Below are 17500 nucleotides of genomic sequence, written 5' to 3' on the forward strand. Positions count from 1 at the left end.
AAAAGATTAATAAACCAAGTATATATTTGATTTTACACGTGGTAACCGCGGCAAGAATCCTATCTGCACAATATTGGAAAAAAGGAAGAATTACCATCAGAAGAAGAAATAATTTTTTTAAAAAATATTAGAATGTGCAGAAATGGACAGACTTACTATGAGGTCAAAAGGGAAAAGAAGAAACAGAATAGTCTCAGATTTGGGATTTGTTTTATCAATAGCTGGAGAAAAGAATAAAGGACTGGGAATTAAATTTGTATTAGTGAATGATAAACTCAGTCAACATGTTTGTTGGTTAAACACTATTGAATTATATGGAAAAATAATAATTAAAAAAATTACAAAAAATAAATTTAGTTTTGTCCTGACTTTCCTTTCTTCGGGGTATGTGCCCTCCAGATATTCCCCTCACTCTGAAAATTTTTTTTTTATCGGAGGGAGGGGCGGAGAGCAGAAAGATCTAATGAAATATCTGCGCGGTTTTCTAATCCCAGTTGTTTCATGATAGCGACATGTGGCAGGGATTTTCCTGTTCAAACCAGCCAACGCTTTGAAATGAAGCCGGCAGAGGTGGAGGCACCCAGGCTCTGCGATGATGAAGGCGCAGAGTTTATTTCTGTTCCTGAAAACGCATTCCTTAGCCAGGATCCAAAGCATCCTTGTTTATTTTTTTTTCCCCAAGGCCCCTTCTGAAATTCAGCTCGCTTGGCACTGAGAGACAAGCCCAGGGCATTCATAAGATTTAAGGGTGTCCATGGGGAGAGGTTAAAAAAAAAGTCAAGACGGTGGCTCCAATTATTGTCGTTGAAGCCCCGCCCTTTTTCACGCGTGTCATGACACCTGGCACCATGGAGTAAGGAAGGGACGGGGAATTTGATGGCATGACTGTGGCTCGACTTTTTTGAACCCCATGGTTTGTTTGTTGTTTTTTTTAAAAAAAAACTGTTATTATCTATATTTTATATTCCTTTGCATTCGTACTGGTATCGGTATTAATTTTCCCTCTGATCCTTTATGTAATAGTAATAATTTTGTTTTCTTTAAAAAAAATGGCAAATTGGACCCCTTCTCCTTGTTTTGCCAATAAAAGTAAGTGTCTTATCCCATTGGAGGAGGAGGAGGAGAAGGAGGAGATGATGAAGATTCTGATGGTATAGGGTCTCCTGCTTGAGCAGGGGTTAGACTAGAGCAGGGCTTTTCAACCAGTGGTACGGGTACCACCTGTGGTACATGGGCACCTGGCAGGTGGCAAGCGACCATCCTAGAAAAGTGGTAGCGGGGTAGGGGAATGAGATGAACCGGTGGCAGCACCGCACAAGCCTGAGCGAGAGACGGCTGGAGCTGCAGGGCTGTCAGGGCTCAGCGGAAGCGCCAGGATCAGCACCAGGATCCAGCTGGAGCTTGGCACTGATCCTGGCGCTTCCGAGCCCAGAAGAAGCGCCGTTCAGCTGGAATGTTGCAGCATCTCCAGGGTCTTGTGATTTACATTCAGATGCTTGGCAACTGATTCATATTTATGACAGTCCCAGTGTCCCAGGCTCATGTGAAGTGACCAAAACCTGCTGCAACCACCCAGCAGATGGGGGAATAAAAACCAAACACTCCCCCGCTGCCAATCCTCAACAGAAATTCTCACAACAATGAAAACCTCGGACAGGAGGAAGAGCACCGCCGGGCGGGCAGCCAGGTGTCTTGCTCGGCTGTGGCTTGGGGGGAACTTTTTTCAGTGCCAGTGTAACTTCGAACAGTCGCTAAGAGAACTGTTGTAAGTCGAGGACTACCTGTACTTCATCACTTTTTTTCCTTTTTTTTTTTGACACCTTGCTAGGCGACTGGTGGTCCTCGGATGTTGCCATATCCTAAAAGTGGTACAGTGGGTGAAAAGGTTGAAAAGCCCTAGACTAGAAGACCTCCAAGGTCCCTTCCAACTCTGTTATTCTATGTTCTAAAGAGAGGAAGAGGAGGAGATGGGCAATTCTTCTCAGCCAAGGCCTACGGATTTGAATTTTTCAAGTGTTTTCAGCTTCTACTGTTCGGGTCACGTGCTTTCTGAATCAAGTTTTCCTGAGACCCATCAAGATCCCAGACCCTGCAACGCACTTAAAAAGGAAATTCTCCAGGTTGAGATAGATTTTTAATGGGCCCATCACTGAAAGGTTTCTTGGATCCTGTTGTTGAAGGAAAAGTCTTCATCGTGGTTCAGTCCAAGCCGGGAGTAAACAACATGGCGACTGCTTTAGGAAGAAGGTTGCAGTTTGTTGAAGAGGAGAGCCAGACAGGAAGATGGCTCTGGACGAAAAAAGAGAGAAAGAGAGAGAGTACATGTAGGGAGTGGGTTTTTATACCCTCTGCAGCCTTTTGTTTGGAGTTGTTCCTGTGGCATGAACTTTGAATTTCCTGTGCCCCTTTGGTATCTGTGGATTAATCCTATTACGTCCTGTCTTAAAGTTTGGGTGGGGTATGTAGATTTTAGGGGTCTTTGTCTTCTTAATCTTCTAGCTGGGAGCCTCCAACCTTCCTGAATGGATTATTACATCTGCATTTTTACAGAGCTGGTTTCTGCTTGGGGGAGGGAGACTTGGGGCTATTAATAAGAAAAACTGGGCGTGCTTTTCTGCCTCTTTAAGATCCTTTGAGGAAATATATTTTTCTGCCCTTTTAATGTTTCCTTCTCTGTGGGGGGGGGGGGGCTGACTTTCCACAGCTTTGGTTTATTGCAAGTATTAATCTGATTTGATTGAACTTCGCTTTGGTGAAATCAACAAAACTCAGCCGGATACATGATAGATGAAGGGGAAGTTACATGGAAGAGCAGCAGAAGATAAGTCAAGAACTATGGGATGAAAAACCTTACCTTGAGAGATCCAAACTTAAACAAGGAAGAATTTTTTGGGGACTGTGACAGCTCTGGAGCAATGGAACAACCTGCCTTCTGAAGTTGTGACTTCTGGAGATTTTCAAGAAAAGACTAGACAACCATTATAACAACTATATGGGATTAGGATTCCTGCCCTGGGTAAGGGGGATAGACTAGAAGACCTCAAGATCCCTTCCCACTCAAGGATTTTATGTTCCCAAGAAGTCAACAGCTGAACAAACAGAAGAGGTGCGAAAAGGACTGTTCACCCTGGGGTGTCATTTAGTCTAAAGCTGACACACATCTGGTTTACGGGTCCAATTTAGCCCCATGGCCCTGAGCAATCCTTGGCACTTAAGTTGAGGAGTAATTTAGAGATAGACATTTGACTAGATTAATGGGTTAGAACAGAATTTCTCAAAGTTGGTAACCATTAGACACCTGGATTTCAACTCCCAGAATTGAAGTCCTGGCTGGGTAATTGTGGGAATTGAAGCCTACGTGTCTTTTAAGTTGCTGAATTTGAGAAACACGCACAATAGCAAGGAAGGAGAAAAGCAAGGGATGCTGTAATTAAAGCAGATCACAGACTATTTTCCTAGTTTCACATTGTGTTTTTCCCCCTTCTGTTATACACTACAGTCAGCCCTTTATGTATAACAACTTTGCTTCCCTTCCTCTGTGGGAATAAAAGTCTAAGGTATACAGTATTCTGAATGCACACAAACACACACACACACACACACACACACACAGAGACTCCAACTCAGAATTGGGAGATTAGATGATGGTCTGTTAGTATGGACCGGCAGCAGGTTTTTGTTGTTTTTAATGTGTCCTGTTTTAATTTGTGTTTTATAGTTTTTTTTTTATTTTTTATTTATTTATTTTAATTCCATTTATATCCCGCCCTTCTCCGAAGACTCAGGGCGGCTTACAAGCTTAGCAGTAAGCTTTAAAATATCAAATCATTTTAAAATGATTTGATTTTTTTTTTAAAAAAAAATCTTTGGGAACCGCCCGAAGACCGCCGGCTACATAAATGTTTTAATTCAACCAATCAATAATCAATGAATGGATAAATAGGTTCACCAAGTTGTTCTGGTTTGCTGGGATTCTGCAGTTGCTTCTCTTAAGGTGGCAAAGAGTGGGCTGTGTTTGCGCGCGCGTGTGTGTTTTTTTTTGATTCCGTAGCTCTTTCTTTTTTCCCAGGTAAGGAATTTAAATTAAATTAAATGGAAATCCGTAGGAACTTCTGAAATGTCCTTGTTCCTAGCCCTTCCTGGCAAAGATGTGGTTACGGACGGCACCAATCTCTCCAGGATGAGGTTTGTGGGTCCAAAATTTGCTGGCTGATACTTCTTCCTAGCAACACAATTTATTTTAGCTCCACCAACTGTTCAGTGTACTGACTGGTGCTAGACTTTTTTTTTCCATGACAGCTTTTGAAAAGCTTAACCAAACTCACAAGAGGATTTCCCAATCCTTTGGTGAGCCCCTCTTGACCCCCCACCCTCTTCTTTGTGGCAGCCCCTTAGATATTAGACCAGAAGCTTCTTCAGCTCTGACTGGATGGAAGGACGCCACCAATCCAGTCAGAGCTGAAGGAAGCTTCTTGGATGAGAAGCGAAACATCTTCAAAGAGAAGCAGCTTTGGGACCGAGAATCTCGGTAAACTGTCAGACTTAATGTAGGTTTTTGCAAAATGTAGCCGGCCATGGATGCTTTTCTTTAGACGAAAAAGCTTTGGTCTTGCCAACCTATCCCACAGCCCAGATCTATGAAGGTTGTCACATGTAGTACACAACTAGTACTTGCAATAAATTGCAATCCTTCTGTCCACACAGGCAGAGAATGAATTGATTAGGTTCCTACAGCGTGCAAACTTCCTTCACCATTGTTTATGATAGCCACAGTCGGCTTGGGGTTCACACACCATGGGACAAAGTCAACATTGTAGCTTAGGGCGAAACCTGGCTGATGACTTCTCTCCAGGATTTGAATCTAGCTGTATTTCTCTAGTTTTATCTGCCTCTATGGTGTGCTAATCCTAAACATTTTAATCTGTTCTCCTCCTCCTCCTCCTCCTCCTTCTCCCTCCCTTCCCCCACTCATCTCCTTCCTTCCTTCCTTCCTTCCTTCCTTCCTTCCTTCCTTCCTTCCTTCCTTCCTTCCTTCCTTCTTTCCTTCCTTCCTCCACAACCATCACCACCAGAGTCCATAACAAGTTTTCCTGTGGCCTGATGGTTAGGAAGTTGACATTCCTTGCTTACGTCACCTGCCACCATCTCAGCTAAATGTCTTTCATCGGAGCGGAAAGTGGTGTTCGCCAACTCGGCTCGGCCGTCTTTGCTTCCAAGGAACAATGTGAAGAAGCAGCCATCTTCCTCCTGCTTCTCCATATAAAAATACCTCCAGGTAGTGTACAAAAGGCCTAGTCTTGCCCAAACCTTCCTATGGTCAGCCTTGTTTCCCAGGGACAGGTGACCTTCTGGTGTTCTCTCATCTTGAAAAAATTCATTCCTCTGGGGTGTGTGTGTGTGTGTGTCTTGCTGTCTTTTTGGGAAGCCAGAGGGCTCTATACGGTTCCTTCCTCCCCCCACCCCCCCACTTTGATCTTCTGTTTGCTCAGTCGGTCAACCCAGACAGGGTTAGCATCTGAGGTCAGCTTCTTCTCTGTTCCCAAATCCTAGACAGGGGTGAGGAGGAAAGATTCAGGTTACAGGCCCCCTCCTCCTCCTCCTCCTCCTCTTCCTCCTGCTTTGCTCTCCCCCTACACACACACACACACACACACACACACACACACACACACGGTCTTTATAACCCTGTTAGCAGCTGGCCAGGCTTCTGATGTGTTGGTTCAATGCTTCCAAAAATTCCACTCACAAAAACGAGAGAGAGGATTGTTTTTGTTGTTGTTTTCTTTTTCCTTTTTCCGAAATACAACTCTTGGTTGAGCCGGATCCAAGAGCCCTCCTTCCTCCCTGGCAAACACCGCCCCCGCCCCCTTGTTGTTATTTTTCAAGCAATGAGGTCCCCCACTTGCACATGAGAAGACCCTCTTGAGTGAGGGGAGACAGAGACGCGGAGACGGAGAAGACAAAGGGAATCGCGACTGGGCGAAGTTGGAAAAAAAAACGGAGCATCCGGCTGGAGGGCAGGTCTTGGGAAAGGTGACCCTTGGGTCAAGGATGCTGGTCTGGGAAAGGCCTGGCGAGCTTCTTCGGGGCGCTGCCTGGCATGGACCCTAACCCTGAAGGATGCTGAGAAGATGAGAAGATTCTCCAGAGAGAAGAAAGAAGCACTTTTTTTAAAAAAAAAATTGGGTGTCTCCTCTGCCAGACTGCCACCTCCTCCCTCTCTCTCTCACTCTCTCTCTCTCTCTCTCTCTCTCTCTTTCTCTCTCTCTCTCTCTCTCTCTCTGTCTCTCTCTCTCTCTCTCTCTCTCTCCCCCCTTCCTCTCTTTGCAAATGTGATTGTTTTGTCTATCACACAGGGCAGAGTGGAAGACTGTTCCTGGTAGGGTGAGGGAGAAAGACAGATACAGGAGTCTGCCTCAGCCGGATGCTTTTCTGGGCTCCTACGGGGAAGCGACCGGAGGCAGCAGGCTGCTTGAGAAAGCTTGGAAGATCAGGGCTGCCTCGGGACTCCATGCTGCCTTCACTTCTCCTCTCTCTGTTCTCTGTCCTGGCAGAAGGGGCCAGCCTCCAGCCAATCAGAACCAAACACCTGGGGATGTGTCCCAACCAGCTGAACCCCAACCTCTGGGTGGACGCTCAGAGCACCTGCGAACGGGAGTGCCAAGCCGATCAGGTGAGACGTAGCGGCGGCCGCTGCCCCCCCACCCCCCAGGTCCATCTTCAGCCTGGATGGAACAGAAGATCGGGGTGGTTCTCAGGCAAAAAAGGAGGGGGGGAAGGAGAAAACAGGGGCTGGGGTGGGGGGTGGGGGTAAAGAAAGATGACGGGGTGGGTGAGCAGGGCAGCTTCTCACCCCGAGGTCCTTGGCCCAGCTGGTGAAGATATTGTTTGCCAGTTGGACCTCTTGGGGGGATTTTAAGTTTCTCGGCGCGCCTCAGGTGGACAGCTGAGCCTCGCGCATCCCTAGTTCAAAAGGGTCGTCAACAGATCCCAGGACGCAGTTTTCAGGAGCTTTTAGGTAGATCTCCCCAACTGCCTGCTGTGGTTCACTGGCAACCAGGACTCTGTAGCTCCGATTCGGTGACCAGAGCTTTGAAGACGTTCAGAGACCTTCTGCCCCTGAGGTTCCTCCAAAGCGTTCACAGCCTCGTTTTTTGTTTTTTTTAAAGAACAAGGGGTGTGTAAACCTTTAGTAAGGTCATTCTGGGTCTTCCTGTTAGCCATTCAGGCAAATATTCTGCTCCCAGGGCAGAAACGGGACTCTGGAGTGAATCAGCCCATTTGGTAACCTTCGTAAGTTCTTCTCTAACCCTCGTACTGGAGACAGGCTTCCTTATCGGCATGGTTGAAGGCTAGGGCAGTTTTCTTGGCTGCCAAAAGATGTGCAGTTATATTTTAAACAAAAAGAGGGCTTTTTTTCCTTCAGTTTTTATATACTGCCTGGTTTCTGAAGCTGCCCAGCCAAGGACTGGCACCCATGGCTGCAGGGAAGCGGGAACAAAAAAAAATTGGAAAAAGACACTGGCAAAAAACCTTCAATAGGTTTAGCAAAGGCGATGGCCCTGGGGTCATCAGCCATCAACTCCAAAGAGGTGTCCTCTTTCCTTCTACAGCCCCATCTCCCTCCCACATTCCTTCTCCCCAAACTACTGATTACAAGCAAGCTGGAGGACACATACAAAGCCACAGTGTAGTTGTGGAGTGGGGTGAAATTGCACCCCACCCCAACTTTAAAGGTAAAGGTTCCCCCGCACATGCGTGCTAGTCGTTTCCGACTCTAGGGTCCGGTGCTCATCTCTGTTTCAAAGCTGAAGAGCCAGCGCTTGTCCGAGGACGTCTCCGTGGTCATGTGGCTGGCATGACTAGATGCCAAAGGCGCACGGAACGCTGTTACCTTCCCACCGTCGCGGTCCCTATTTTTCTACTTGCATTTTTTACGTGCTTTCGAACTGCTAGGTTGGCAGAAGCTGGGACGAGTAACAGGCGCTCACTCTGTTATGCGGCACTCGGGATTCGACCCGCCAAACTGCCGACCTTCTGATCGACAAGCTCAGCGTCCTAACCCACTGAGCCACTGCGTCCCTTTCCCCAACTTTACAAGAAGACAAATTTCTGGTGTAAAAGAAGTTGCTCGGATCTTTCAGCTGGTTGAATTGGGTGGGAAGGGGGAATTAAAGGAGAGCCAAAGTGAGCGTGTCCATGCTGGAGGGCAGGGGGTGAGGTGGATCCTTGTAATCAACAGCAGCTGCTCAAGAGGAAAATGCACCTTTTGTCAGCGGTGTGTTAAGGCAGAGAAGAGACGTGTGGTTGTAAACTGGGCTGCGGCTTTCGCCTATCCATCTGGCATTTGCTTAGGGGAAGAGCTGGCGTCCCCAGAGCAGGGGTCTCCAACCTTGCCAGCTTTAAGACTTGTGGACTTCAACTCCCAGAATTCCCCCCAGCCCGCCATGGGGCTTCAGCTCTGGGCGTTGAAGCCCGCCCATCTTCAAACTGCCAAAGTTGACCAAGACTGCTTGAGATTACAGGCTGTCCTCAACTTACGACCACAGTGGAGCCTAACTGTTTTGTTGCTAAGTGGAACAGTTTGTTAAGTGAGCTTTGTCCCAGTTCGGGATCTTTCTTGCCACAATGGCTAAGCGAATCGCTGTGGTTGTTAAGTTAGTAACACGGTCGTAAAATGAATCCGGCTTCCCCATTGACTCAGCTTGTCAGAGGGTCGCGAAAGGGGATCACGTGACCCCGGGACACTGTGCCCGTCATAAGTAGGAACCAGTTGCCAAGCATCTGAATTTTGATCATGTGACTAGGGGGAATGTTGCAGTGGTCCTAAGTGTGAAAAATGGTCCTGGGTCGCTTTTTTAGCGCCGTTGTAACTTTGAACGGTCACTAAGCAGATGGTTGCAATTCTACTTGCACCATCAAAGCTCTGCAGGTCTGTTTTTTTAAAATGTTTTATTGATTTTCTAATTTTACATTTAAGTATTTGAAAAGCCGCGTGGCGGCTGGGTTAATCGATAATACAATGACAGACAAGGATCTTTAGTGCAAGTCTCAAGCTGTTCCATTACGTTTTTCCTCTCTTTTCCCCTTAGTATTTGCTGTCTCCTGTTTAAACTAATACAATTCTTATCAAATCAGTGAGAGAAAAGTGACAATTCTTACATTTATTCAATAATGTTTGGCTTATACCTGTCCTTATTATTTTAACATTCAGTCTTTATAGACAATCAATGTCCTCTTCTGTTCTTCTGGGGCCGAGAGCAATGGATCCTAACTCAGCCAACATCCTTCATCTCTTTTTTTTTTAATTGAAAAGTTTTACAATACATTTTTGAATACAACCCCCCCTCCCCCTCCCCTCTCCCCAACTCTCCCCAACCCTCCCCTCCCCTCCCTCCACCCCGACTTCCCAGAGCTAAATACAGGGTATAGAAATACAAACATAATCTAAAATATGCAAACAATAATAAAATATTAAATTCTATTGCACTTTAACTCTTAACAAAATAACTACAAGCTAATTATACATCATATAAATCCGCTACTTATTCAAATGCTAAGTGAAACTTTTTTAGTCCCATATTTATGCTGAATATAACCAATCCATCTCTTCCACTCCACGGTGTATCTCTGTTGCGATTGATCTTTCAAATACGCTGAAATCTTTGCCATCTCCTCTCTAAAGGAGGACTAGAGAACATCTTGCACTGATCCAGAATGCTTGTTCCCTGTTTGTGGCTTCCCTGGTCAAATCCACACTGATGTGCTTTGAAAATAATTATTTAAGGCTGTGTAATGTGAACTTTGTCAGATATGACGAATCCCGAGTGCTGCGTAACAGAGTGAGCGCCTGTTACTCGTCCCAGCTTCTGTCAACCTAGCAGTTCGAAAGCACGTAAAAGAATGCAAGTAGAAAAATAGGGACCACTACGGTGGGAAGGTAACAGCGTTCCGTGCGCCTTTGGCGTCTAGTCATGCCGGCCACATGACCACGGAGACGTCCTCGGACAAGCGCTGGCTCTTCGGCTTTGAAACGGAGATGAGCACCGGCCCCTAGAGTTGGAAATGACTAGCACGCATGTGCGGGGGAACCTTTACCTTTACCTAATGTGAACCCAGCCAACGGTGATGCATTCAGCGAGACGCGGATATGGGAACTACAATTTAGAGCGGGGGTGTCAAACTGCTGGCCCAGCTTCGGCAATGCAAAAAAAAACCTCGTGATACGTCGCCACACGTCACGGGACGTGGCGAGTTTGACACCCGTGATTGAGAGCAACAAGCGACGCTGAGTAGTGGCTGGGTTCATGCAACATGGTTGGTTCTCCTTTCCACCCCTCTTTCAAAAAATCTAGTAAACCCCGACAGAAGAGAGTATTTGTAGCTCAGGGTTGAATTGTGGGGGTCCTTGCTGCTCTCTGAGCTTGGTTGTTTTCTTGCAGACGTTTCATGACTAAACTAGGTAACATCATCAGTGCTAGAAGGGAGTGGAGAGGAGGAGGAGGAGGAGGAGGAGGAGGAGGAGGAGGACTGTGGGGTCCTAGGTGCTCTCTGAGCTTGGTGGTTTTCTTGCAGACATTTCATGACCCAACTAAGGAATATCATCAGTGCTAGAAGGGAGTGGAGAGGAGGAGGAGGAGGAGGAGGAGGAGGAGGAGGAGGAGGAGGAGGACTGTGGGGTCCTAGGTGCTCTCTGAGCTTGGTGGTTTTCTTGCAGACATTTCATTAATAAACATCTTAGGTGCTAGAAGGGAGCGGCGTTAGCTCTTATTTTTATATACATTCATACATTTATTAGCTTGTATACATTCACATCCTCTTCCATTGGTGTAACATGCTAAGTCAAAACATGCTGTTTATTGTGTTGTCCGAAACATCCAGCATGCTGTGCAAACCGGCCTAATGTATCCTGTAAACCTGGTCAGTTATGGATTAGCACAATGGGCTTGCCCCAACCATTAGAACAGGTAGACTCTTGTCTGACTGGGGACAAGGTGTGTTCTACCTGCGCGATGAACCCCCCCCCAGGAAGAAGCGCTCCTGCATTTGAACATCCTGTCTTTGTTTCCCCGACAGGATTGCGAAGGCTTTGAGAAGTGCTGCACCAATGTTTGCGGCTTGCGGAGTTGTGTGGCTGCCCGCTACACTGATGGAAGCGTCTCTTCGTTGGAACAGGTGCAGGAAGCCACCTGCGAGAGTTTTGTCTGCACCCAGCAGGGCTCAGACTGCGATATTTGGGATGGGCAAGCTGTTTGCAAGTGCAAGGACCGCTGTGAGAAGGAGCCCAACTTCACCTGTGCCTCCGACGGACTCACCTACTACAACAAGTGCTACATGGATGCCGAGGCCTGTATCCGGGGCATCAGCCTGGCGGTGGTGCCTTGCAAGTACATCTTTACGTGGCCCAATACCAGCCCAGTGCCAGTGGAGACCACTACTCACCCCACCCCTGGGGCATCTCCGGAGCTGCCAATCCCACCGGCTCTCTACAACAATCCTTTCCACCAGCTTGTCTACATGGGAGGCACCGTGAGCTTCCACTGTGACGTGAGCGGGCGTCCTCGCCCTGACATCACCTGGGAGAAGCAGAGTGACCATCAGGAGAACTTCATCATGCGGCCCGACCAGATGTACGGCAACGTGGTGGTGACTAACATTGGCCAGTTGGTCATCTACAATGCCCAGCCTGAAGATGCTGGAATCTACACGTGTACGGCTAGGAATTCTGCTGGTCTCCTGCGAGCCGACTTCCCGCTCTCCGTGGTCAAGAAGGAGCACTCCAGAGGAGAGCCACGAGTTTCTAGTACGTTGAAGCTCCCACCCAACGAATGCTTGAAGGAACCAGATACCCAGGATTGTGAGACCTCCCAAACCAGCTGGCACTTTGACTCCAAAAAGGGCTCCTGCGTTACTTTCCGCTACGGCAATTGTGGGGCAAACCAGAACCATTTTGACACTTACCAGGAGTGCCAAGTGGCCTGCGTCAGCCACATGGTCAACCTGTGTACTCTCCCCATGGTGCAAGGGCCCTGTAAGAACTGGGGTAAGAACTGGGAACCTCGCTGGGCCTACAACCACCTGATGAAGCAGTGCCATTCCTTCATCTACGGCGGTTGCGAGGGCAACGAGAACAACTTTGACAGCAAGGAGAGCTGCGAGGACACCTGTCCCTTCCCCAAGACCCTGCTGTGCAAAAGCTGCCGCCTGAAAAGCAAGATGGTGTTGAGCCTCTGCCGCAGCGATTTTGCCATCGTGGGCCGACTGATGGAGATCATCGAGGATCAAGACTCTGGGATCGCCCGCTTTGCCCTGGACGACGTTCTCAAGGACGAGAAGATGGGCCTCAGGTTCTTCAACATCAAGTATCTGGAAGTCACCTTGACGGACATGGACTGGAACTGCCCCTGTCCCAACATGACCACGGAGGATGGGCCTCTCATCATCATGGGGGAAGTCCACGATGGCATGGCTGTCCTTGACCCCAACAGCTATGTCCGGACTGCCAATGACAAACGGGTCAAGAAGATTTACGAGCTGCTGGAGAAGAAGACTTGTGAGTTGCTCAACCGGTTTCAGGACTAGGGTGGGTCTGAGGGGGGAGGGAAAGCAGGCAGACGAGAGAGAGAGAGACCCTCCTCAAAGGCACAGCCATCCTTGTATTGTTATAGAAACCAAGGACTGGGTGGGAAGATGAACAGATGAACTGCTGCCCCTTTCAATCCACAGAGGGGTGGTGTTCACACAACACGCTTAACCCAGTCAGTGAACTAACTGATTTTTTTTTTTGAGTCTTTCTCAATAACTCGGATCTACAAACCAGCCAAACAGGGTTGGGTTCACACAACACAAAAAGCAACACAAAAATTCCACTCAAGCGTACCGAATGCGTCTACAGGCAGCCCTTGACTTACAACCACAACTGAGCCCCAAAATTTATGCTGCTAAGCAAGACAGTTGTTAAGTGCGTTTTGCCCCCATGTTACGACCTTTCTCGTCACAGTTGTTAAGCGAATCACTGCTGTCGTTCGGTTAGCAACACGGTTAAGTGAATCTGGCTTCTCCATTGGCTTTGCTCATCAGGTCGCAAGAGAGGGTCACATGACCCCGGGACACTGCGACCGCCATAAATGTGAGTCAGTGTGAAAAACGGTCATAAGTCCCTTTTTTTCAGCGCCGTTGTAACTTTGGTCAATAAATGAGCAGTTGTACGTCGAGGTTGTAAGTGACGTGGTTTATTGTGCTGGGTGAAAACGGTCAACGAAGGGAAATCTACATTTCCCATCTTCAATCCAGACCAGCTCTTAATTTATTTTTAAATATTTTCCCATCACAATTGGAACTCTTACTAGGACAAGGGCTGGCTAATGTGTGTAATGGTCTACCTGCCGTCTGATTTTGTGTGAGCTGTCATTTATCTGCAATCACTACATCCCACTGCTGTACATCCTTCTCAGCTGCTCCAATCTTGGTGAAATTAAGACTAATTAAACCAACAAGCCATCTTTCTTCCCCAGTTACAGCGCAGGTCAATCGAAGCTTTTTAAAAATCCTTTCTTTAGTCAAGTATCACTGTTCTTGAGGACTAGCTTCCTAGCCTGAGTGGGCAATTGACAATTTCTGGGGGGAAATAAAACATCATAAACCACGGTCCTGTGACTAGAAGATGCTGCAAATGGCCGTAAAGGGGGCCAGTTTGTCACGTACAACAAGGTGTATGGCCATTGGAACTTCAGAACCAGGTCATAAGCAAAATTTGGGGGGGAGGGGGGGTCTGTCATAACTTTGAAACATTGCTGTAACCTATTATAAGTTGAGGACTGTGTAAATGGGGGGGAAACCATTTTTCTTCACATTTTGCAAGCTCTTTTACTGTTTCCCTACAGCCCTAGAATTATTTAGAGGAGACCCATCCAAGTTGTAACCAGGACTGACCCTGCTTAGCTTGAGTGCAGAGAAACTTGATCTAATACTGCCCCCTGGTGACACAGTATCAGATTTACCTTTCCCAATGGCTCCATTAGGTAAAAACCAAACAACAGTCATGTAGTGATGCCAAAACATTATCTTTATTTGCACCCAAATGCAGCACAGCACAGATTATGTAAGCTGCCGTTACCTTGATTCTTAGCCAAGGCTCTTTTTTTAAGCGTATCACATTGCCCAAATAAGAATTAAAGAAAGATATGCCACACATCACCACTAGAGGGAGAGATTATCCTACGTACAAATTAGAGAGACTTAATGGATTTAATTTTCTTCCCCTGGATGTAGAAAAGAGGATAATCTCTTTCTCTTTTTGCATTTTTTTTTAAATTGAAGGGAGGCTGCAAGAAAAGAAAATTTTAAAAAAACCAACGATCACCTTTAAAGGTAATTCTGATCTTCCTAGGGACATGTGAACAGCACTGGATTGTAAACAATAAACACAAGCAGTTAGTTATGTGAGCAAAAGAAAGTTTGGAAGTTATCAGTCTTCACCCGTGAAGCGCTGTGCAATTCGCCATGTCTGAAAGCAAGCGAACCAACTTTTCGTTCCTGCGGAAAACTGGGGACAGGAACTTTTTTAAAGCCAACCCTCCAGATCTACTGGATTACGAGACCAAATCTGGAGATTAACTGCAATCCAGCACATCTGGACAGACATCTGGGGCAACATCAACCCTTTCAGGCTGGTGTTCTACAGGAAGGGAGATGCTCGTGCAGAAGAGACACTCAAGCCTCCAGACTGTCAAACGGGCCATCTGGATGTTTGAATTAAAGAAACTTTAGAGCATGTGATTCATCTGAAGTCCCATGCGCTGATTCAACACAAGGCTCATTGTTTTAAGATTAAGCATGGGTTGGTTTTTCCCCCCATGATTTTCCCATCTCCCCAAAAGTAATAGGGGAGGGCATTGTTTTAAACTGAACCAATGGCATGAAACACTGAGGATGGCTAAGTCTGGGGTCCATTAAGTGTTGCCCTGATGTAATATCATTATTGTAACTAAGGAAGATGGGGGGCGGGGGGCGGGAAAAGACCCCTGCCAAAATTTCATGGCAGGAAGACAAGGGGAGATATACTTTCAACTGGAGGGGGGGGGAGTTTACAAGCATTTTGCCTCCTTTAAAGTCAAAAGTTTTAGCGATTTAGGAGGAAAATAGAAATTGCCTTCCAGACTTCTTAAAGCAAGAATGTCCAACTTCAGCAACTTTAACATTTATGGACTTCAACTCTCAGAATTCTGCAAGCTGGGGGATTCTGGGAGTTGAGGTCCACACCCCCGTCTTAAAGCATTATTCCTAAACTGTCATTCCTGAAGCCTCATCTCATAACCCTTCTCCAAAGCCCCAATCTCATCACAGGCAGCAAAATTGCTCAGTCCACCTCCCAACCGCAGCCTTCATGTATAAACCAGGATTTGTGGCTTGCCATGTTGTCCAAACCAAAACCTGCAGACATTTAAGGCACCCTGAAACCAGGATTTCAGACCCTTGATTACACGTGCTGTGTTCTGGATCCGCCAAGCAGGGACTGTTATGGAGGACCACATCACCGTCCTTGCTAGAACAGCAACTGGAACTCAATGGTTTAACTGGGGAGATGGGCTTTGTTAACTGAGCTTTCTTGTTTACGGTACCCTGGGAACACACCCTGTTTCTGAAGCTGAAGGGGTGCCTCTAAATTTGTGACGTGAGTGGCGCAACCTGGAAACCAAAGCTGAGTCTGAAGCATTAGGTCCAAAGCAGATGGTTGCATGACCATACTGGTCAAGACGTTACGTGAACCACAGGGGTCCCTGAACTCTCCTTTGTCCAACTCCAAAGAAGTTGGAAGTTGCGCCCAACTCCAAAGAAGCATTAACATCCTAACTCTCCATGTGAAAAAAGTGAAGAGCAACATGACCAACCATCTGTGCTGGACCACAGTTCTTCCAGAAAGTTTTCTTTCTCCAGCTATAAATTAATTATGGCACTTGGTCCCATCACCCCATAAGTGCTTCCTCATGGATGTGACAAGTAGCAGAGTTCAGCAGGAGAGAAGCAGAAGATAACCTGCAGAGGGAGAAGACCTCCACAGCATCGTGAAGACCTCCGCAGCATCTTGAAAAGGTCCATGAAGACCTCCGCAGCATCTTGAAGAGGTCCATGAAGACCTCCGCAGCATCTTGAAGTGGTCCATGAAGACCTCCACAGCATCTTGGAGAGCTCCATGAAGACCTCCGCAGCATCTTGAAGTGGTCCATGAAGACCTCCACAGCATCTTGAAGAGGTCCATGAAGACCTCCGCAGCATCTTGAAGAGGTCCATGAAGACCTCCGCAGCATCTTGAAGAGGTCCATGAAGACCTCCACAGCATCTTGAAGTGGTCCATGAAGACCTCCACAGCATCTTGGAGAGCTCCATGAAGACCTCCGCAGCATCTTGAAGTGGTCCATGGAGACGGCAGTCCGGTCACTTAGCGTTTGCGGAAAATGAGGCATTTGTTGTTTGCAGGCATGTCAACCTGGAAGCAGAAACTCTTGTGGTTATTATGTAATTGATACCAGGTCTCAAGAATACCCCGCCACAGGCTGGGGAACCCGGAGGCACTCAGGGACCCCAGAGATCAGCGAAAGGAGCTGAATTCCAAATAATTTAGCTAGGGAAAGAACTGACCCGGGTATGGGAAAGAAGCTCAGCTTCTTCTAGGCAAAAGTTCTCTCAAAATAGCATAAACGGAGGGAGCGCATACTGTAGCCAGGCAAAATTGCTGCTAGAAATTGGGCTGCAGAATGGCGTCACTGAGGCAGGGATGTTGGAAGGGTTGGTTGAAGAAAAAAAAAATCATCGGGCCAGCGGCATGGAGGCTTCAAACACACGCCCACGGCTGACCTCTTGACTTGGGATATCTCTCTGACCAGATTAAAACCCAAACGCTAAAACTTGAGCTTAGATTAAAAAGTAAAAACTGCCACACTGACCTTGTCAAACGGAAGCAAACAAAAAAGCCAACCTGAAGCAAAAAGAAAACCGTAAAACTGAAGTCGAACGGAAACTTAAACCAGGGAAGCCGAAACTGCAGCCAAAATTAAAACGGTTCCTTTTCCAGTTGTTGCAAAGCAAACGGGAGACTTTTCCCTCAGCTCAGCCTACCATGTTTTCCAGCTGCATCCCGTTGGCCTCGGCAAGATCTTGCAGGACAGCCGTGTCTCTGAGTCCCCAAGACGGATTGCTGGCGGAGGGAGGGAGAGAGGGAGGAAGGAAGTAAGGAAGGAAGGAAGGAAGGAAGGAAGGGAGGGAGGAGGGAGGGAGGGAAGGGAAGGAAGGAAGGAAGGAAGGGAGGGAGGAAGGAAGGGAGGGAGGAGGGAGGGAAGGGAAGGAAGGAAGGAAGGAAGGAAGGAAGGGAGGGAGGGAAGGAAGGAAGGAAGGGAGGAGGGAGGGAAGGAAGGAAGGGAGGGAGGGAAGGAAGGAAGAAAGGAAGGAAGGAAGGAAGGAAGGAAGGGAGGGAGGGAGGGAAGGAAGGAAGGGAGGGAGGGAG

At 47.3% G+C, this 17500-nt stretch overlaps 3 protein-coding genes across 4 annotated transcripts in view; 2 read left to right on the forward strand and 1 right to left on the reverse strand.

The window, feature by feature from the left end:
- LOC310646177 (ankyrin repeat and fibronectin type-III domain-containing protein 1-like) overlaps positions 1-17500 on the forward strand; it is a gene marked incomplete at its 5' end in the record, with an annotated part of 598148 nt that overhangs the window by 71305 nt on the left and 509343 nt on the right.
- Positions 6512-12582, forward strand: WFIKKN1 (WAP, follistatin/kazal, immunoglobulin, kunitz and netrin domain containing 1; the record flags this gene model as incomplete). The annotated part of the gene is made up of 2 exons (XM_083373114.1): positions 6512-6673; positions 11077-12582. The coding sequence occupies 2 exons, from the start codon at positions 6512-6514 to the stop codon at positions 12580-12582; spliced, it is 1668 nt and encodes a 555-aa protein (XP_083229240.1).
- The window catches only part of METTL26 (methyltransferase like 26), a 12592-nt gene continuing 9139 nt past the window's right edge, over positions 14048-17500 (reverse strand). The window contains exons 5-7 of one of the 2 annotated variants that reach the window (XM_083372583.1): positions 17116-17194; positions 16329-16486; positions 14048-16052 (exon numbers count right to left, since the gene is read on the reverse strand). In XM_083372583.1, coding sequence (XP_083228709.1) covers positions 16439-16486; positions 17116-17194 — 127 coding nt within the window. In that variant the 3' untranslated portion in view covers positions 14048-16052; positions 16329-16438. Of the gene's footprint in view, positions 16053-16232; positions 16487-17115; positions 17195-17500 lie in introns of both variants that reach the window. The other variant, XM_083372584.1, reaches the window with a different exon arrangement.

The sequence above is a fragment of the Vipera ursinii genome, assembly GCF_947247035.1.
Source record: "Vipera ursinii genome assembly, chromosome: 13".
Lineage (NCBI taxonomy): Eukaryota > Metazoa > Chordata > Lepidosauria > Squamata > Viperidae > Vipera > Vipera ursinii.